This window comes from Protomyctophum bolini, assembly GCF_963924005.1.
Source record: "Protomyctophum bolini genome assembly, chromosome: 7".
Classification (NCBI taxonomy): domain Eukaryota; kingdom Metazoa; phylum Chordata; class Actinopteri; order Myctophiformes; family Myctophidae; genus Protomyctophum; species Protomyctophum bolini.
The window spans coordinates 9,646,256-9,668,083 of record NC_137868.1 but is presented as its reverse complement, the minus strand read 5'-3'; the positions used below and the strand labels follow the sequence as shown (position 1 = coordinate 9,668,083).

The 21,828-nt window shown below is 45.5% G+C and overlaps 1 protein-coding gene across 4 annotated transcripts in view; it reads left to right on the top strand.

Moving 5' to 3' along the window:
* Positions 1-21,828, top strand: part of LOC308319006 (nuclear factor of activated T-cells, cytoplasmic 1-like) — a 79,164-nt gene that overhangs the window by 23,721 nt on the left and 33,615 nt on the right. For 3 of the 4 annotated variants that reach the window (XM_080768789.1, XM_080768788.1, XM_080768791.1), the window contains exons 5-8: positions 2,593-2,765; positions 4,196-4,336; positions 18,017-18,072; positions 21,125-21,257. In XM_080768789.1, the coding sequence (XP_080624915.1) occupies positions 2,593-2,765; positions 4,196-4,336; positions 18,017-18,072; positions 21,125-21,257 (503 nt within the window). The remainder of the gene's footprint in view (positions 1-2,592; positions 2,766-4,195; positions 4,337-18,016; positions 18,073-21,124; positions 21,258-21,828) is intronic. The other variant, XM_080768790.1, reaches the window with a different exon arrangement.

Below are 21,828 nucleotides of genomic sequence, written 5' to 3'. Positions count from 1 at the left end.
TGAAAATAGCACAAAACCTGAAGGTTGGCTTGTCTTTCTCTCTCTCTCGCAGTGTCTCACGGTGTCTGTCTGCATTGTCTGTCTGTCTGTCTCTCTCCCCCCCCCACACACACACTGTGACTGAGTGTTTCCATGGATGTGCTAAAGCAGCTCATCTTGATAACACCACATCCAACACTCCTCTCCTTCACCAGCACTTTTTTTGGTCTGACTGTGTGGGATGCAGAGACAGCGCAATGATTCAATGTGTTTACGGGAGATCTATCTATAATTCATCCACCGTAGTACGTGGAAGTTGTTGTTTTGAAACGCCTACTCTGCAAATACCACCGAGTGCAATTATATTTGTTGCTAAAAAACAACAACAAAACATCCACACAAGTGGTTATCCTACTGTATATAGAATATACTGTTGCTACAGTTACTATGATGTTTTTTTTTTTTTTAAACTGTCATCGCTTTACAAGAAAGACACAAAGACGCACAGAAAAAGGCTACATTGGTATTTCTTATTACCCGGCTGTCACAGAAGACTAACACTTTCATCTAATATAAACACCGCCCCTGTGTTAAAGAAATAACTGCCCCACATTTCATACTATATAGGCCATGGAGACTGACTGCACACGGCAAAATCCGGAGTGTTCCTTTTACTCGGAGAGTGTACAAACGAAACCAAATGGACCCTTACGGTTCCATTTGGTTCCATAGTCGTACGCTTTTTGAGTTAAATTAACGCTGAGGATTTCCACAGTGCACAGTCCTTTCCAGCAGTCATTTGACAGTAAAATCGTGCATGACGGTCCAATCATCCTCTGTTTGTTTTAAAAGCATAACTGCGTGACTGAACACTTACGTCATGCATGGTCGCTAAAGAGCTCGCTGTAAGCGTTATGTGTATGGGTTCTTATTTTTTTTTTTCTTTCTTCCTATTTATTCAAATTCTGCAAACCAAAGTGAAGAAGGAAAAATAGATTTGTATAAAACTTGACATTTACCATGTTCCAGGAATAGTGCCCGAAAAGCTTCAATGTAAAATAATTGAAATGCCAAACCATATCCCATGCATTTTTTTTGTTTTTTTTGTTTTTTACCAGGACCTTTTTGGTCTTATTCTAATTTCTTGAAAGGCCACCGTGAAAACTGATGCCTTTTTCCACTAAGGAAGGGTGGGGGGGGGGGAAATCATATCCCCACCAAAAATATCAAATACCATAAAATAAATAAAGACAGGGAGCTTGATTTGAGAAAAAAAAAGAAAAAAGAAGAAAGTTTCTACTGCGAAAAATGTGGCAACAGTTAGTGAAGGTTTAAGCTGTAAACGTTTGAAACGTTGAAAGTGTGAGGCTCAAATGGTGCGAAGGGAGCGGACAGGCTCGCTGCAGTCAGACAGCTATAAAGTGGTTGAGAGAATACCGACTAAAGCCAATGGGTTTTCTCCACTGGAAAGAGCTCTATGACAGCAGTCTGCGTGTGCGTGTGTTCGTGCACTTCTGTGTGTGCGTGCGTGCACACGCGTCTTGTCTTCAGCTCAAGCCCTGAAGATCCCTCCGGAGACCCACTAATTCTGTGGCAGGCAGGACTGTTAAATCTGTGACGTTAAGTAATGAATGTCCAAACTGTGTCTTTGAAGAAGCCGCAGATTGGGGATGACGTGCAGGCTGTGTTCCGCTGGACTTCCAATGTGTGATCCATCCTTAACGCTATAGTCGGGGACTGGCCGCGTCGCGTGGAAAACCATACTCGCGTCTCAGTTTGGCCGTTCAGTAAAAGGGGAAAGACCCACTCAATGAAAACGTAAAAAAGGAACAAAAATAGAAAATGAGCTCCAATTGTGCCTAAATTTATTGGGTGTCCTAAGGTGAAATTGTGAAGTTTATGATCTAGACTTAACCCTAAGAGCAAAAGCCAGAGCCACTTCAACTTAACTGAGGTTTTGCAACGCGGGATGAATGCAAATCATATTTATTGACATTATCAGCGTGGTAAATCATATAAGGAAACACTTGGCGCGAGGCCCCATCGCAGGATGAGCAAGCAGACCCTGGCCGTTGGAAGGCCTCTCTGGAGCTCGTCCCTCTGCAGATAACCTGGAGGTGTCTGACACTCGCGCGGAGGCAGGGACGTGGTTGCTGATCGGAACTTGAGAAGCACAAGTGATAAACGGGCAAAGAAAAGGGACAGGAGGAGTACTTTTAATGATGTCAGCTGTCTTGGCCAGTGAATAGGTTAATATGTGAGGACTGTGAGACATGCTTAGTCTCTCCGTTGAACCGTTTTTTATGAACTCCTTCTCCCATTACTTTATGTCAGAATGATTTCAGTCATGCATCAAGTTAACACCAGAGCAGAGCCCAACCGATACATCGGTTTGGTCGTTAAGATTGGCATGGGCCGTTATGCAGCCAATGTGTAATCGGACCCTACAATTAGCATAGGGCGGGCTTTAGTTAATACATCACATCACTAACTCCCATACCTTAAATCTACAAGGTCTAAAAAGAGATAAAAATGTACCTTTCTCTTTTGAATGTTGCAATTATTTCTGCTTTGAAACCGAGGATTTGCCCTTTTCATCCCCCTGTGCATCAGAATCGACTGCGCTGGCATTCTGAAGCTGCGTAACTCGGACATCGAGCTGCGCAAGGGAGAGACGGACATCGGCCGCAAGAACACGCGAGTGAGGATGGTGTTCCGTGTGCACATCACCCAGCCCAACGGCAGGACGGTGTCCTTACAGGCTTCCTCCAACCCCATCGAGTGCTGTGAGTCTAACACACTATATGCATGCACGCACGGACGCACACATGCACACCTGCACACCGGCACACAAAGACACTTTTGTATCAAGCTTGAATGCACTTACAGTATACACATAATATATGGCTGTACTGTATATTCATATTATGAATAGACACACACACACACGCACGCGCGCACACACACACACACACACACACACACACACACACACACACACGCACTCGCACACACAATCTGGCAAGCTCAAGTCTTGGCAAGCACATCAGCATGAGGTGGCATCTATTGTCCTAATCTAATGAGCCCCGCTACTATTTTATTACCTGACCAAATTCAGTGCCTCTGTACCTAATAAGATTTATATGATCAAAACCAATTTGCCAAGGCAATAGATGCATTGTGCATGATGCCAGACACATGTGTTATCTATCTCACAGTGCATTTTATGACTGCATGCGTAGGTTATTGTGGTAGGGCTCCCCCATTAGCACACGTTTCTCAAAGGTCGGCTGCCAGGGCCCAGATCTGGCAGGCTTCGACGAACGAATTGAAAGGAACCTCTGTGTCTTTTGTGAGGCAGTCGTCGATATAAGGTGTGATGTAATGTGCACCGTAAGGACTCAGCAAAGCTTTAGATGTTGAGAAAGCGCTGGCATCGTGGTTTATTGGCGATGATGCGAGATCCAATGGTAACCTGTAGGGGATTTTAATCATCATGGGACAACCTCTCTTTACCAAAGTGCGAGGTTTTTCAACAGCGTTTGTGTGCCAGAGGTTTGCTATTACAGTGTGAAACGTTACAATAAAATGTGTAGGATGCTGGGATTATTGCGGGTGAAATGCATAGCAATGTGCTCACTGACTCTGCCTGTGAACCGGGTCGCAGTAACCAATGGGTGACTAGCTCGCCGCTTTCATAAAACACAGAGACAGGTGGTGCGTATTGTGTGACTCACCCATAGGCAAAAATAATGACTCTCCGTCTGACTGCGTCACCGCGAAAATATTGTTTTGATCAATCTCTTCTTTTTCGGCATTTCGTATCACAGCTGTTGTCTGAAAACACTTAGTGAGCACTCCTTAAATAGTCATTATGAAGTTGATAAGCAAGCGAGCTCTAACCAAGAGCTGATGTTCTGCGGCTGTGCGCTGCTCCGGTGGTAACGCCGGAGGTCTGGGAGTGAATGGAGATCAGGCGGTCGGTTCACGTTGGCTTTAATAGAGATCGCTGATGTGCACACACCTTTCGTTGTTCCCCTCAAAACAGTAACAAAGTAATAGCTAGTCCTTTTGGTACTTTTAACAGCTACACGGACGTGTTTCGGTGTCAAGACTCATGACTTCCTCAGGGCGTACTTTCTTACTGTGAATCGTTGTGATAATATACAGACTGAGTGTGCTAATTTTTGTTTTCTACTGTAATCCCTCAAAACAGCCCAGCGCTCAGCTCAGGAGCTTCCCTTGGTGGAGAAGCAGAGTCTGGACAGCTACCCAGCCACGGGGGGCAAGAAGATACTTCTCGGTGGCCTCAACTTCCTCCCTGACTCCAAGGTGGTGTTTGTGGAGAAAGCCCAAGGTAAGACAAAGTCACATAGACTCACTTTATACCACTTACTCTCTCCTCTTCCACTCCACTCCACTTTCTCTCTGAATCTCTTTCTCTCTCTCTGAATCTCTTTCTCTCTCTCTGAATTTCTCTCTCTCTCTCTCTCTCTCTCTCTCTCTCTCTCTCTCTCTCTCTCTCTCTCTCTTCATTGCGTTCCCTCAGTTTCTCCTCCCGTCAAAATAGAGCGGGTCTTGCCAGGGAGCCACATGTGGTGTGCATTAAGGCACTATATTTTTAACCAAAGCGTATTTACATTTGCTGAAGTTTTCCATTGCCTGTTCACTGACGCTCACCACAAGTTAAGGAATGAATCACAACCGGGGCATGTGCACTGTCTCTCTCCTTCCCTCCCTCTCACTCTCACTCTCTGTCTTTCTTCCCTTCTCACTCCTTCTCACCCTCTCTTCCAGCTGCAGCACTCTGCTCCTCCTATTTCACCATCTTCTTGCTCTCCATCTAGAGTACTATAGCCTCTCAATGCAGAGGCCTGGATGGGCCCTCGGCTCTCCATCATCAGTGAATCATGCTTAGCGCTCCTGTTCTTCGTATTGCGGCCGTATGCTTCCTCCCCGCGTGGGAGGCAGCAATGACGAAGGCACCGGTGATCAAGTTTACCAAATGGTCATTTCCTTGATGGCTCCCAGGGAATCACAGGAGAAGGTCAAAAATGGTGGCCCCTAGCAGAGCCTGATTGATTGTAAAAACACATGATAATTCTGATGATGATGATGGTGATGGTGATGATGAGCTGGAAGTAAAAATGCCACTAGAAAAGGACAAACTGTTGTTTTGTCTTTGTTGATTGAAGAGAGCAGTTCCCCAGAGCTAAAGGTTCAGCGGTGTATTGCTGTCTGCTGTTATACTTTTCTGAGTCTGAAATATTGCTGTATTCTTTTAGCAGTCATTGATATGTTTGTTCAGTAACAGGGTTATCCATTCTGGTCTGGATACCAATTTGGATAACAATTTTGGGATCTGCACATAATGCAGACGGAGCATTAGTCTGACATGCGCTGCTCCCGTGCTTGCGGTTATGGTTAGGTTAGGGTTTGAGGTAGGTTGTCGTTTGTCGGACCAATGGCTGGTCGGAACTAAGTACTGCACCCATTTCATCCTATCAGGAGAGAACTCATACAGGATGAACAATGAAGCTGATAGATGGGTACTCTCGATTGGCTAGAATGATAGTTTTATAGTTTATTAAAGAGCTGAAGAAACGCTTATTGAACAAACATTCTATAGCAGTCTATAGTTAGAGCTTTATAACATTTTAACCAAAACAATATCACGTACACTACATTTAATTCTCACACAAGTGAGGAGCAGCGACACTAATTCTGGTCTTGTAATGTAGGCTACAACATTCCCTATACGTGTCTATTGTCTACATACTGTAGTACTGTAGTCTTTCCAACCACACAGCAAAATGTAGAGCATTCATTTTACTCTGCTGAAAGAGATCTTGGTCTCGGTTCCATTTGCGTAGACTTTCAGAGTTAAATTAACCCTCAAAGATTTGACTGTGCAAGGGGGTTGTAACCCAGGAGGAGTATAGATCGGACATCCTGTTCAGGACAGGAAAACCCATAACTTTAATAGAAGGAAGATGGGGTTATTTGATATGTTTGGTTCTAACTTCATGGCCAGTGTCACAGCTGTAAAGGGCATTGCAGTGAGTTCCCTGTCAGGTGTTGCTCCTAATCTCGGAAAATGGGGGTTGGCCAGTGTTCTTTAGTGGCTTTAGCAGTATATCGTACGTGAGGAGACTCCCTGCCGTGCAATCAGCTCTTCCTCATCCCCCCCTATACATACTCCCAATTACCCCCAATCACCCTAATCTGCCCCAAAAGTCTCCCTTGACCTCAGAACACCAGCTGCGGGCAGTATAACTACATTTACTCTGCGATATTTCAAATACAAATATTGTACTTTTAACTACACCAGATTTCTATCTTAGGGATCCTAACAGAAATGACAGAAATACGTATATTATGAATTAACCTCTATTTCAATCATTTTTATTTTATTTTTTTCTGAAGGTCTATGCAATGCATTTATATAAAAAAGAGCATGTACTTTGTAATATATCTAATATACTTGAGCATTTACTTGAGTATACTTTGTCCACCACTGGAGAACACCCCTCAAGCCCTTAGAGCCGGCCGGGGTTAAGGGTGAGAGCGAGGGGCAATGGTAGGGCAGCTTTAGTTGTTAATGTGTTGGGGGGCCTCCCTGTCTCCACTTAGTCACAGAGGGGATCCCCGGAGAGGAGAGGAAAGCCCTTCTGACACACCTTCTCTGTTCCACCCGCTGCCTCCTGCCTTCTCCTTGACCCCTACCGGCTTGTATTTCCCTCTTTCATTTATTGCTTCTGTTTCTTTCTCTCTTTCTCTCTCTCTCTCTCTCGTTCTCTCTGGTGGACCGCTTCCTTCTTATGCTATGGGTGGACGATCTCTTATTTCTCTGCTCCTCCACTCCTGCACACGCTCATACCCCTCCTTTCACCTATACCCCTGATACCCGCTAAAGACATTAGCCTGTGTGCGGAGTTCTGAGCTGGTGGGATCCCCGCACTCCTGCCTACCATCAACATTTCAGTGGTTTGTTTTTCGTCTCTGCGGCACAGAGAACGACTGAGAGACAGACAAAGAGAGGGAGAGATGGAGAAAGAGGGAGAGAGAGAGATATTTCCGAGAAGGTATGCAAGGAAAGGGATTCCTTTCATGCCCCCCTCCCTCCCTTTCTGTCTGTCTGTATTGTCTGTCTGACTACTTTGTCTACTCTTATGTAAGTTTTAATGACCCACCACTTCCAGGGTCTCAAGTCAAAAGCCCATTACAGATGTACACACACACGCAGACGCACGCACGCACACAGACACTCACACATCATCCACTAATGGTCACTAACTATGAGCTAATACTGTAGGAGTGTGGAAAAGTACTTATGACCTAAATATACGGCAGAATATTGTGCTTTGGCTTCACAATCAAGGATCATGAACTTCTCTTATTGTTGATTTAGGAGAACAAAAGCGGGACGAAGAAAAAAGGCACCAATAAAATATAATTATATTACCGATTTTATTCTATAACTGTCATGTTATTTTCCTCTGGAAAAGTTCATGACTAAATGTCCCCCATGAAACGCAGAGCATCACACTTACAATAGTTACTGCTCACTTACATACAGTAAAATTGTGTGCACGCACGCAAGCACTCACGGACACATAAAGAACCACTCAGACATATTTATGCACACATTCACCAAATGCACCACGTGCACAGACCACACAGAAATATGCACGCGCTCAAACACATATACACAGAAAGAGAGAAACACGCACGCGCACACGCTACACACACAGTCACACACACGGGGACACGCGCGCACACACACACACACACACACACACACACACACACACACACACACACACACACACACACACACACACACACACACACACACACACACACACACAGGCGTGCACGCGCAGACATACACACACACACACACACGCACGCACACAGATACAACACAACACCAATCACTGCTGTTGCCGCAGTGGTGACAGCCATTACTGGTGCAGCCATCAAAGGTCAGGACAGAGGCTCGCTTTCCAAGACTGACTCCAATAAACACCTCCCAGAAAATTCCACAAATCCTGAGAAACAGCAGCCCGACGACCCCTCCACTGCATTCTAATCCAACTTGATCCAACTTGTGTGAATAATTGCAGTTAACGTCATTTGACCAAGAGTGACATCTCACGGAACGAACCAACGGCTAGCATGGAACGTTGTAAATACTGTAGGCCTGCATGAAATGAATTGAGTATGTATTGTACTATGAATAATATCTATTTGGATTTGTCATCCAATGCATTTTACCTTTACAGAAACAAATATAATTCTGTACAACAAAGGAAAAAAAAAAACAAGGCACTCTTCTGGTGAAAAGGTTTAAAACATTCTGGGGTTTTTTTTATGGCACAAAGACATGAATGGAAAACAACTTTTTTCTATTAACAGCTGACGTTCTGTTTGTCTTTCGCTGTCACCTCGTCCTTGTGCATCTCTGCCACTAGCTCCCGTGTGTTGTTTTGCTTGTCTCCCATTTCCCCTCTGGGAAGGGCCCGGGTATCAAATGAGCAGAGCTCCTGGATGATGCCACTGTGGGAGACCTTAATGTGCCCTGAAAAATAATTACTTCTACGTTTCAAATGCCAAAGCCATATCCCCACTGCTCTGTATACCAGCAACGGCATGATGTTGACTGATGCAAACTCTGTTCTCTGTGTGTGTGTGTGTGTGTGTGTGTGTGTGTGTGTGTGTGTGTGTGTGTGTGTGTGTGTGTGTGTGTGTGTGTGTGTGTGTGTGTGTGTGTGTGTGTGTGTGTGTGTGTGTGTGTGTGTGTGTGTGTGTGTGTGTGTGTGTGTGTGTGTGTGTGTGTGTGTGTGTGTGTGTGTGTGTGTGTGTGTGTGTGTGCGTGTGTGTGTGTGTGTGTGTGCGTGTGTGTGTGTGTGTGTGTGCGTGTGTGTGCGTGCGTGCGTGCGTGCGTGTGTGCGCGTGTGTGTGTGCGTGCGTGCTGTGTGCCATGTTTGTGTGTGTTTAGTTGTTAGCCCACGGGCCTGTTTGCCTGTTCAGTAGGAAGTGTTTTCAGTGAGTCATCTGTAAGGGATTCCCTGTAGAGGGCTGAACCGGAACAGACGAGACCCTCACAGGGAGGATAGAGAGGAGAGCAAAGTTGAAATAAATGGGAAAAATATAAATACAAAATACTATAAAGCAAACTGAAACTCTGTGTATAGTTTTGTTACCAGCCTTAAATCCCACTGCCTAAGTGAATGAATAACTATTGACTTTGTCCTGTTGGAAAGTCTTTCCACCACCAAAAACAAACAAGGAAAAACTAAAAACAATATTCCGTTCTTTAGTTATTGGCAATTGAATATGACTTGTTTTCACTAAAAACGCAATCTGGGAATATAGTGTCTTTAGCGTCTTCTCTGAGAGTCATAGCCTATCGGTACGCAGGCTTTTATTTTCATTCGCATTCGGCTCAAAAAGAAAAGCCTGGGGAAACCCACTGCAAAATGTGGCATAGGAAGGACACTTCCTTGTATTTCGCTAACCAATAACAGTGCAGAGGGGCGTCACTCCACATTTCAGGGCGGCTGTGGCTCAGGAGGTAGAGCAGGTCATCCAATGATCCCTGGGTCGGCGGTTCAAATCCCGGCTCCTCCTGTCCACATGCCAAAGTGTCCTTGGGCAAGACACTGAACCCTACATTGCCTCCAATGAGTCGGTCTGCAGTGTAAGCTTGCCACCCTTGGTGTGTGAATGTGGGAAGTGAGGACGCTGGCGTCGACTGTTCGCCGCTTCACCTCCCAATGTATGAATGAAGGAACCATTGTAAAGCGCTTTGAGCACTTGGAAAAGCGCTATAAAAATGCAATTCATTATTATTTGGTGACATCAGTGTTATCCGCTGGCGGGTGCTCAGAAATCACACAGGCTGGGCCAGGCTATGGGGCTATGGCGCCCTCTAGCGTAACCAGATCTACGTCACCAGGTGACGTATAGCGTCCGTGGCAGTCAAGCGTTGGGTTTGAGAGTGAAACTACGTAGATCTACGTCACGTTGGCAGTCAATGTGTTTTAACTACAGTGTCTACCATTGTCTGCTGTCTCAGTAATATATGTAGTGCATTTTTGTATGCATGAAATCTCTCGTACTGTAGGTGAATAGTTTTTATACCATCAAACCATTGATGTGTATGTTGTATCTCTTCTCTGTACCATCAGTGGATCTTAACCTTAGCTAACCCTAACCCAGACCACACCCATCAGAAGGGTTTTGATAATTAGGATGTAGCAAGATAATAATCGACTCTTTGCACTTTCATCTCTTCATTGTTATGCTGCAAAGCAAACACTCTTTGTGGCAGTAATTATTGTGTTTTTTTTATGTCTTGGAAATAATTATATTTTCCTCTGTATCTAGGAGACATTCCATCTTCTTTTGTGTTTCAGATTTGTATCTATTTCGATATGTGGGCACACTCTATTGTATAGGGTGTGTGTGTGTGTGTGTGTGTGTGTGTGTGTGTTTAGCCTGGCACTGGAGCAGAAACACATACCTGGCGCACCTCGTGGAGTGTGTGTTCTGGCTTGCCCTGCTTTCCGTGGATGGAAGGAGTGATCGAGGCAGGGAAAAGAGAGAGAGGGGGGGGGGGGTATAGCTGGGGAAAGCCTACTATACACTGTCTCTGACTCAGAGGGGAGGGAAGGGGAGGGAATTCCCTGGTGAGTGGGATAGTTTTTACATCTGGCCCTACTGGAGGACTGCCTGCAGGACTACAACAGGGGGGAAAGTTAGCCTAGATTATGACACTTAGGGAGATATCAGCTACTGTACACTGTGTGTCAGTCCACCACCCTCCACTCAGGACTGTAGACAACCAACAATGAGCCCACAACATGGGCCTCATTCATAGTTAAGAAACAAACAAACAAGAAATGAAAGTCATTATATATCAGCTTGCATTCCCTTCCTTTGCATATTGTACCTTAGTGGGGCTTTCTGTAGTTGTGTTTGCAGTCTCTAGTCATGGTGTGGTGGGGTAGAGGAGAGCGGGCTTAGTGTCCCATTGGCCGTGGGGCTTACTGTCCCATTGGCCATATAGGGCTAGTTGGCTTAGAGGCCATGCAACCAATCACGAAGATATCGCCACTAGACCACGTGACTAGAATAGAAAGTCTCATCATTGATCAGCTCTGATTATACTACTCTGAACTAACCAGCTATAGTTTATACTCTACAAAAACTCTGAGGTTTAATTAAACTTATTTTTTGTATTAATGTCCCACTCAGTTAAAGTAACATCCTCCAGCTGGGCCTTGGGCAGGTCTCCACACATCTCGCGTCGTGATCCAGCTATCACACGAGTGAGACATCTAGACTGTCCTCCACCTGAGGCTAGGAGTGCCACGAGAACACCACCCTAACGCCAAATTCACACCACACAGTGTTAGTGGATTTGCTCTGAATGTTTTTTCTGCTAAACGGGTGTGTACAAAACATCTGACACACCCCGTGTCACCTTGGTGTGTACGCCTATTAGTCCATGACTAGTTCACACCACAAAGAGTTTTGGATGGGTTGCCACTTGCCAATATGTCTCAGAGAACAATTTCACCTTATTTTTTGCCGGCTCCACCTCATGTCGCAACTAATCTATAATCTAATCTATAATCTATAAATGCACCAAGTCTCTGTGTGTGTGTATGTCTGTAATCAAATTCGACACACGCGTTCCACATGGAGTGCAGTGCCCGGTGTCGAGTCGGTTGGACCCACGGTTGACCAGAACTGCCACAAAAGGCCTCTGTCCGGGCCAGACTCCATATTTGGGCATGCTGACAAAGAACTTCAAAACAGTGCCCAATGGGCACTGGCACCGCTCTATAGTAATCTAGTTATTGTTAACTATGGAATCGTGAAATCATCGCCTTATGGTAATAAATATCTGAAATTGATATAGCACCTTTCTAAGTACATTTTGTCAGAACGTTGAAGTGAAATAGCGGTCATGGTGTGAATTCAGAATAATGACACAGCAGGAGCGTGACCTCCCCCTCCACTCTTAGTTACAGATCTACAGGTTGGATTTGCTGCATGGGGAGGAGGAATCCATTCCTCAGCTTTTGATATTCTTCTCGCCAGTGGAGATATGTTTTATCCTTGCTTCTGTTCAGACTGAATTAAATACATGCCTTTATTATGTCTGATGCGTTTGAATTTATGTTAATAGCACAATTTAACCGTTTAATTAAAAAAAATCACATTCATGAAGTGAGGGGCGCTCTTATCATCATCATCATACATCACATCCCGTGCTCAGCCAATCAATAATTGATTGACATAATTTGATGAATTATTCATCACATTATGTGGTACAAACATACTGTACACAAAGCTGGCCATAGGAGGGGCTGGCGCTCCTCAAAAAAGCATGTTAACAACATTAACCCTGGCATTCCAAAATTGCAGATCAATGTGTTGTGAAGTGTCACATTCATTGTGAGCTTGTAGATAAGATCAGCTTGTTTTTTTGAGGAGTTTGTTTTCCTTAGACACACCTTAAAAGCGCCATTGACAATGGACAGAGTTTAATGTTTGTTTTGTCACTAAGACAAACATTAAATGCCATTTACAATGAACAGAGTTTAATGTTAAGAGTGCCCTTTACTTTACACGGGTGTGATTCGTTTTTTGCTAATTGGCATAACAAAGAAGTAGCCTACCTACATAGACCTTATAATGTGGTTGAAAATAATGTCCGCCTTTGTGTTTTGTTGTTTTTGTAGTTAAAAAATCAAACCTATGGCACCACGCCGCTTACTCAGATCACAGAATAACAGCCAGCGTGAAATCATCCTCCACCCTTAGATCCACGTCTGATCTGTGAACTGTGGCTTTCTAATCTCCGCCAGGAGATTCCTGCGTTCGCTTGGCACAACCCGAGGCTCCAGACTGGAATGCCAACTCGTGAATGTTGCATTGTAGTTGATGATAATCTATGCAATGCATGTAATACATCTTACTTCAGTGGATGTGTTAGTCACGCCAACATTGTTTTTTTTATGAAGTAGTTGTGTTCTTGTTGATTGAGATGAGGAATATCGATTCGTCCATATTAGAGACAAGCCTATACTGTGAATTGTTCATTGCTTTGTATTGCCAAGAATCCTCTTGCGGAGGAGTCGCGTAGCGAATGTTGGGCAGTGAAAAGCAAACAACTTGCATGTAAAAAAAACCTGTGATGGAATGGAGATACAAGCGTAATTGACCCAAGGAATTAACATTCACCCCTTGTGGATAACAAGGGAATTTGAATGAAATTTGTGAATGGTGGTAGATAATGAATGTGTATGAGAGAGACAGGGAGGCGGACAGTGGTGACGATACTGGTGAACATGGGCATGTGGGAAGAGTTGGGACTGACATGCAAAGGTCCGCCGGGCTTGGGAATCGAAGCCGGGCCAGGCATCAGAACCTATATGTAGTACATGCTTTAACCACTAGGGAATGCGCACCTGACTGCTTCATATGCGTGTTACAGTATACTGTATGTTGCAATGTCCCAAGCTTATAAGTTATAAGTACTAACATGAGTCAGTTGATGATGTGGGTATCATCTGCTATAAGTATACAGCATCACTTCATAACGCTGTTTTGCCAAATAGTATTCAAGGTTCAAGGTTTCTTTAGTGGTTACATGTTTGTGTTTTGAGTACAGAGGAGTACAATTATTTTCTTCTGGTTTCCTCAGAAATTGCAGCAGCAGCATCAGACATCTACTACAGGTGGATGATGTAGTCAAACGTCTTTTGATGTACGTCTTCAAGGTCCACGTCTATTCGATGCAGAATAATCAGATCAAGGACTTTGAAGTCTGTCTTATTTGCTGTCTGGACTGTCCTCCTTACGTCATTATTGTTGAATGTTTTCATGTTTACAGCTTGATGAGCCGGCTTTAGATGCTCCCTTTTTTCTCTCCATCTATACAGTCAAGGCCGTCATTTCCACTCAGGCCTGTTTAATTTGTAGCAGATTCACTATAGCACCTACTGTATCTCAGGCTGCAGCAGCCACCAGAAGGGCCCAGGTGATTCATTCTCAAGAAGTGTGTACTTTTATTGTGTAGTGAATATTAGTGATGCCCTAGTGTTTCTTGTTTTGCCTAGTGTTTGCCTGTCTTGTCTCACCTCCCTGTGATTACTAGTTTTCTCCACCTGTGTCCTGTTAGTCTCCCAGCCAATCCCAGTGTTGATTGTAGTTCTGTTGCACCTGTGTCTAGTCTATTTAAACCTCCTGTTCAGTGTTCCCTTGTCAGATTATAAATCAATGTTTGTATATTCCTGCTACACTTTTTTTTATGTCAATAAATATATTGGACTGCATCAGTTTGCCGGCCTGGTTCTGCTTCTGGGTCCTCACCAGCTGACACACCGTGACATTCATGTGTGTTTCAGAGCGGGTCGGGACTCACCCCTGGTGTGGGTCACCAGGCAACGCCTTTGACCTTCTTGGCTTTGCTCTGCAGTGTCCCGCACCCCCAAGTTAACTGCCCTGAAAATATGCATGTAAAATTAGTGCAGCATTTTATTTTCGAGCCAGGAAACGCCAGCAAAGACGCTGGTACCAAAATGGAAAATAAACTTGCTGTATATAAAAACCAAAAAAATCTTTGGAAAAGAGACAGAGCTACAGAATAAGGCTGGATTGTTTCAAGAAAAGAGAAAGAGAGCCTCCACAATTAAGCCTGAATCATATTTTCCATTCCCAAAAAACCACCAAAGTGAACATTCTTTGGACAGCATTTAGTTGTTGTGTTTTTGGAACGCTCCTTTCCTCACGTTTTTGGTAGGAGGAGAATGCACCTCCGCTCAATGATGTCAAAATAATAATCATAATAATAATAATAATAAATAAAAAAGCCTTCAAGGTCGCCACAAGGACAAGGATGTCTATGATTAGCTAACAGTGGCTCCTTAATACATGAGTGGTCGTTACTGAGCACTGTGGTTGTCTTTCTCCACTTACCAGGGCCAAGCAATCAACGGGAATAAAACACATGGGAGGATTTGTTTATGTGCTATTTAAGAGCAACGTGGTGGTTGCTGTGCTATTACTAAATAAACAACAAATATTGTTGCCAAGAAATGAAATAACATTTGAGTCCTCATGGAGACTGTTTTTTAATTGTGGTTCAAATGGTAGAAAACCTCACCCAAATGTGCTGCTAGCGCTGCCTGTCTAATGACCCGATGAATGAGTGTGTTCTCTTGGCTCGTTGTCTGCATTAGCGTTGAGACTTTCGTTGGACTACTTCTGACAACTGAGTCATGTGCAGCAACAGACAGCTGGTCCATTCACCCTTGAGCACACAGACAATGACAAGTGTGTGTGTGTGTGTGTGTGTGTGTGTGTGTGTGTGTGTGTGTGGCGTGCATGTGTGTGTGTGCAATGTGCGTCCATATAGTTGCATACGTGTCTGTGATGTGTGTGCAAGCACGTGTGCATTCCTGCACATGTGTGCACCACTGTTGATATAGTTGATATTACGCAGGGAGTTTATACTAAATATGAGGAGCTTTAATCGATGGAAAGTGTAAATCCCAACGGTCGTGTGTGTGTGTGTGTATGGCTGTGTGCAGTGCATGCATCTGCATGCATGTGCTCCAAGACTCAAGAGTGCCGTATCTCTATCTGTGCACATATGCATGTGTGCGCGTGTACTTTTTGTGTGTGTGTGTGTGTGTGTGTGTGTGTGTGTACGCGTGCTATGTGTGGGCGGAGGCTCTGAAGAAGGAGGTGTTGTCGGGAACAGACGTGTTTTGCAGATGTTGCAGCAGAGAGGGAAGGAGCAGGAGCGGAAAGTTCTGCGGTTATCAGTCCTACGGCACTCTCTGACTTGCAGAGGTATGCCACATGTGGCAGCATCCCACTACAGGCTGAGGTGAAAAACAGAAGTGGACCAGGTTACTCTTGGTTATTCTGATGGAGTGGTTATAGACATGGACAGATGGAAGCTGGAGTGTGTGTGTGTGTGTGTGTGTGTGTGTGTGTGTGTGTGTGTGTGTGTGTGTGTGTGTGTGTGTGTGTGTGTGTGTGTGTGTGTGTGTGTGTGTGTGTGTGTGTGTGTGTGTGTGTGTGTGTGTGTGTGTGTGTGTGTGTGAGAAAGGTAAAGAGAGGGAGAGGGAGGGGAAGGAAGGAAGGACGAAAAGTTTGAAAAACATGTTTACTGGTGGAAGGTTGACGTCGGAGTGTAAGGTTTCCCTCTTGGAGAGACTCCCGGTGCAGTGGAGGCGGCCGTGATTCCCTCCCCATTCCCAGAGCCGTAACTTGAGGAATGATCATCTCTCTCTCTCTCTGACCTTCTCTCTTTCAGTGCTCACTCTTCTTTCCCGTCAATGGTCTCTCAGTGACCGCAGTCACGGTTTACCACGTCACCCTCACCTGCACACGTTATTATCGCTGCCGCAGCCCCACAGGTGTGCGACCCCCGTAGGCATGCGGCATCGTGTCACCCTGCTGGATCACACAGCTGCACAGCATGTGCTCGCTATATTCACCACGCTAATGAACATTTCTGTATACGTTCCCCCCATATGGGCAGATGCTTTACAAAGTTTAAATAAATAAATATTCTCGAAGAGGAGAGAAAAAGAAGGAATCCCTTGATTTCCTTTCACTGTCTGTTTTTTCTGTTTCGTGTGGTTTTAATATGAGCATTTTGTGAAAGTGATATGCAGTGATGTTCACTCTGAATCATAAAGTTGACCACCAACCCCCCCCCACTCACACAAAGTCACATACATTTGCTCTCTCTCTCTCTCTCTCTCTCTCTCACATGCACACACACACACACACACACACACACACACACACACAGTTCAGTAATAACGGGCCAACTGCGACTGGGATCTTTTATTCCTTTAGATCTGTGCTTGATGTGAAAAACACTGTTGTGTAACAAAATGGATTTAACATCTACCAGATCCTCTCAACTGCGCTGTCAGTTTTCTTTGTATATGGCGAGTGGCTCTTATCATGGTTTTCGTCTGTCTCTCTGCAGTCTGTCTCTCTCTCTCTCTCTGTGGTGTACAGTTCAGTATATGGCGTCGCTACAGTACAGTACGTCCATAAAGACATCATGAAAGCCGTGCCACGCTGTGGCCGTGCCACTGACTCACTCAAACCCCCAGCCAGTCGACCATATACTGTGCCACAGTCAGACACAAAGGCCGCTCTGTGTCCCTTCTATTTCTGACAGTAGTGCTAATGAGTCATTGGCACTGCAAGGAGGAAGAGAGAAAAAAAAGAAGAAGGAGAAAAAAAATGGCCGTGTGGTCGGTGCTGATTGCCCTAGCAGAGCCCGTATAGCGCGTCTGTTCGCTAAGGTGTGGCATGAAATCACAGGGAAAAGCCAAAGAATGCGAGCTGAGCCTCTGCAGGCTCCTCAACAGCTGCAGTAGCTCACAGGCCCTTTTATTGCATGGCAGGCGAGGGAAAGCCTCCTCCTCACCACAACAAGCTCAAAGATGACAGAGAAAGAGAGAACAAATGAAAGCATGACTTTTCTTTTTTGTTCCTTTTTTTTTTTATAACTAAAGCTATGTTAAGAATAGAGGATTTTTAAAAGGGGTGCCAAAAATAGAGATTAGTATACCATAAATAAGAAGCGCATTTGGGAGAAGTAGTGGGCCTTCGCTATGCTGGTTATTAGATGGAAAGAGAACTATATCCCTCTTGTCTCTATGCCTACAAGACATGGGAACTTAATCTTACATGAAAATCACAGACTAAAGCTGATATGACAATATATTATTCAGTGTAATCAAATGAGTAATTCGATACGGAAAATACACAGTAAAATCCTCAGTGTTAATTGATGCAATTGCAACCCCAAGTGTGTACAAATGCAACCAAATTGACACACTCAATTAAATTGACTTTACAGTGTAGAAATGACTGTATGTATGCGCAATTGTCTCTTTGCAGCCTATATGTTGTTCTTCATAGTGAATCATTGAGCTAAATATCTTCCCTAATCACCATTATTCCTATGTCAATATAGATGGCCACCACCTTTGGGAGGCAGAGGCGAAAGTCGACAAGGACTCGGCCAAATGTGTAAGTACACCTCGTCGTCACCATCCGTCCCACTCACACTCCAGCCGTCCAAGCATAGCTAGACGTTTAGTTCACGGTGAGCATTGGTGTTCTCTCCAATCCAAACCTTCCCCCGCACTCTCATCGTCTCCCTCCCTCTCTCTCTCTCTCTCTCATCTGCCCCGCTGTAATGATGTAATCTTTGCTAAGATATTACAACTGGCGACGTAGTCCGTGTTGACGAGGCCATGCAACCCTGAATGGAATTTTCACTAAATCTCTGTCCTCAGCTGCCTGCATGACGTAAACACTGATTCCACGGGTTGTATTATATATCTGTCACCGTCGATATCCGCGGACACACATGCAAGCAGCCACAGGGGCATAAATGCATGCACGTTTGTACGGCACATAAATATACACATGGGCCAGACTACACACACGGTCAGACGCGAATATACAATACATACAATTTAACCCATTCTGACCGGGAACCCATTTTGGTGTTAGCATCATGTTATGCTTTAGCTATTGAAAAATAGCAGATCTACAAGCTCATAGCGCGCCACCGAGTGGCGCGCTACGAGCTTGTAGGTCTGCTATTTTTGAAAAATCGAAGAACGACTGACATTTTTAGAATCTGATCTCAGGTCAGAATGGGTTAATCAGACCAGTGTGTGTCCAGTGGAAACGTTGTATGAATCTGATCTCAGGTCAGAATGGGTTAAAAGGACCTACTGTATAAGGGTCAGGTTTTACTCTAAAGCACGTTACACACAACGTGCAGCCTTTTCACATCAAAAAAGGACAACTACAATTTAAAACAAATACACGCTTCTCTATGCATAGGCTACCTACTGCGGGATTGCCGTCAGACCAATTGCTGTAAAAAAAGCTGAAAAAGCTAAACCCCTGCTGGGTGTGATGCGTTAAAACCAAATGATCCAATAAACATCACATCGGACTCTGTGTGCGTGGGCTTTAAGAGTTAAATCAACACTCCAGACTTTACTATTATATGCAACCCACTCACACTCCAGCCGTCCGAGCATAGCTAGACGTTTAGTTCACTGCAGTGACGTGTGGTGTGCAGGGAGGGAGTTGGACACAAACACCGTGCATGAGCCCCCCCGTGTCCTGGCCTCGGATCCGCCAAGAGTGGATTAAGACCCCTGCCTTTTATACCTGCTGTTTTCACGAGAGCGGAAATGAGAAAATAAACCGGTGCAGCGTGCCTCTACTGACGCCCAGGCAGTCACACATTAGATTGTGTTGTAAAAAGAAGAAAAAAAAAGAAAATGCAAAGGGGAATCGTCAAGAGAGAGGAATGGCGAGTGTTGTATGTGTGTCACAGACGGCTAACTGCTGCTCTGGAGTTAATTAAAGTCTGAGGCGTTTGGTGGAGGTTCGTTAGGGCTCCGCTTTCGACGCACAGATACTGCAGCCTGTTTGTAAAGGACAGCAAACGCTTTGTTTGCTTGTTGTGGGCGATGACAATGCGCTCTGAAACGCCAACACCTCTCATCAGTCTGTCAGTCGTCACCCTTTTTTCTCTAAACCAACGGCGGCGATTCACACGTGCACCGATTCTATGCAACTTTGAATTTGTTTCGTTTTTCGGACTCGGCCATTATTCGATTCAGATGAAGACCTCCTTACAATAGGAGAGTTAAATACAGACTCTCTCTGATGCTTACAGTAATTGGCCTATACAGGGCTGACTGGTGGCAAGGTCTAGAGTCCCAGATGTTGGAGAGAAATATTGCGGGGGCGTTGGGCTCAGGCGGGGGTTAGCTGTGGGGGCGGGGGGTTGGGTGGAGGTGAGGACCAACATAGCTCAAACAAACAAGTCGAGAGAGAGAGAGAGAGAGAGAGAGAGAGACAGAGAGAGAGAGAGGGGGAGAGAGAGAGAGAGAGAGAGAGAGAGAGACAGAGAGAGAGAGAGAGAGAGGGGGAGAGAGAGAGAGGCAGCGCTGGCCGCTGTCCCGTGCTACTGTCACCAGGTCACCTCTTCCTGCCTGCCCGCCTGCTGGTGTTGTTATTGCTGTTCGGAGTGTGCCAGCTTTAACGGGTGGGGTTGGAGTGGGGTGCAAATGCACGAACAGACACCTGTGTGTGTGTGTGTGTGTTATTTTATTTTTTTTGTTTGGTTTGTCGTCATCGTTTGGGGCAGACTGGGTGTAAGGACGTAGACATGCTAACACCCCCCCCCCCCCCCACACACCCCACCGCTTACCCCGTCCCGCTGACACACACAACTCATACTTTGACAACCTCCATGCACCACCAGTCCACCCTGAGCGTTCTCCAGGCACAGTGTTGGTGCTGACTGACAGAAAACGGCATCCTGTCACTGTGCCCCGCTCTGGCCTGTTTGGACCCCAGAGAGAGAGAGAGAGAGAGAGAGAGAAGCTATAGTCATCAAGGCATCAGCCTTTCAGACAGACAGACAGACAGTCCTCACATTCCCCGCCTCACGTCCTGTTGGCCTCCTCTCATCAGCTCTGAACAGCAGTCAAAAGTTCACGTCCGTCCAGGTGGGGGGGATGGGGTATAGGCAAGCAAGACTCTCCGCCGGGAGCCGCGTGGCTCTGAAAACAAATAATCCAGCCTCCTCTCTGCTCTCCCGCTGCACAGGGGCGAGGCTGCGACCCCAGGGGTGTCCCTCGCTCGCTCGCTTGCACACACAAACAAACAGGGGCACTGTACTGTACCAGCCTCAGTGGGGGGGGGGGGGGGGGTCCGCTGTGCCTAGATACACTGTCCAGACAAACTCATTCAGACCACTCCATCAGCTGGCTCACTAAAAGGCCAACCTCGGGGAGACAGCGAGCCAACTGCAAAATAAACATGGCTGCTGATTAACGAGCTCGCGCCATGGCAGGGACGGAGCCTGCTGTGATTTACGCGCTCGCATGCGCTTTTCAAAACTCGGAATGTGATCGGCAGTCACCACACAGCGGATCAAAGATTTAACGACGCGATGTTATCAGTGGCTTGTGAAAAATCATCACTCATCCCCTGTGGGTTTCGTGCTAAAGCCTGTCTTTGTGGGTTTGCATTTTCTCCACAGAATGCGCTCGTTGTGGAGATCCCTCCGTACCGCAACCAGAGGATATCCAGCCCCGTGCAGGTCAACTTCTACGTCTGCAACGGCAAGAGGAAGAGGAGCCAATACCAGCGCTTCACCTACCTGTCTCCTAATGGTAATCACGCTCCATGTTCACCTACCTGTCTCCTAATGGTAATCACGCTCCATGTTCACCTACCTGTCTCCTAATGGTAATCACGCTCCATGTTCACCTACCTGTCTCCTAATGGTAATCACGCTCCATGTTCACCTACCTGTCTCCTAATGGTAATCACGCTCCATGTTCACCTACCTGTCTCCTAATGGTAATCACGCTCCATGTTCACCTACCTGTCTCCTAATGGTAATCACGCTCCATGTTCACCTACCTGTCTCCTAATGGTAATCACGCTCCATGTTCACCTACCTGTCTCCTAATGGTAATCACGCTCCATGTTCACCTATCTGTCTCCTAATGGTAATCACGCTCCATGCCTCCTATCACCTAACCCAGGGGTTCCCAAACTGTTGTGCGTGCACCCCTTGTGGTGCGATAACGCACTCTAGGGCGTGCGTGACATGAAAAGGGTAAAGGCGGTTTTATGGTGTCACTTAACACAAACGGCAAAAACAGCGTTGCAAGGAGATGTGTAGAGCAGCTGTGGGAGTATACAGCAGCTGCATGTCTCTCAGTGCAGTGACATCCT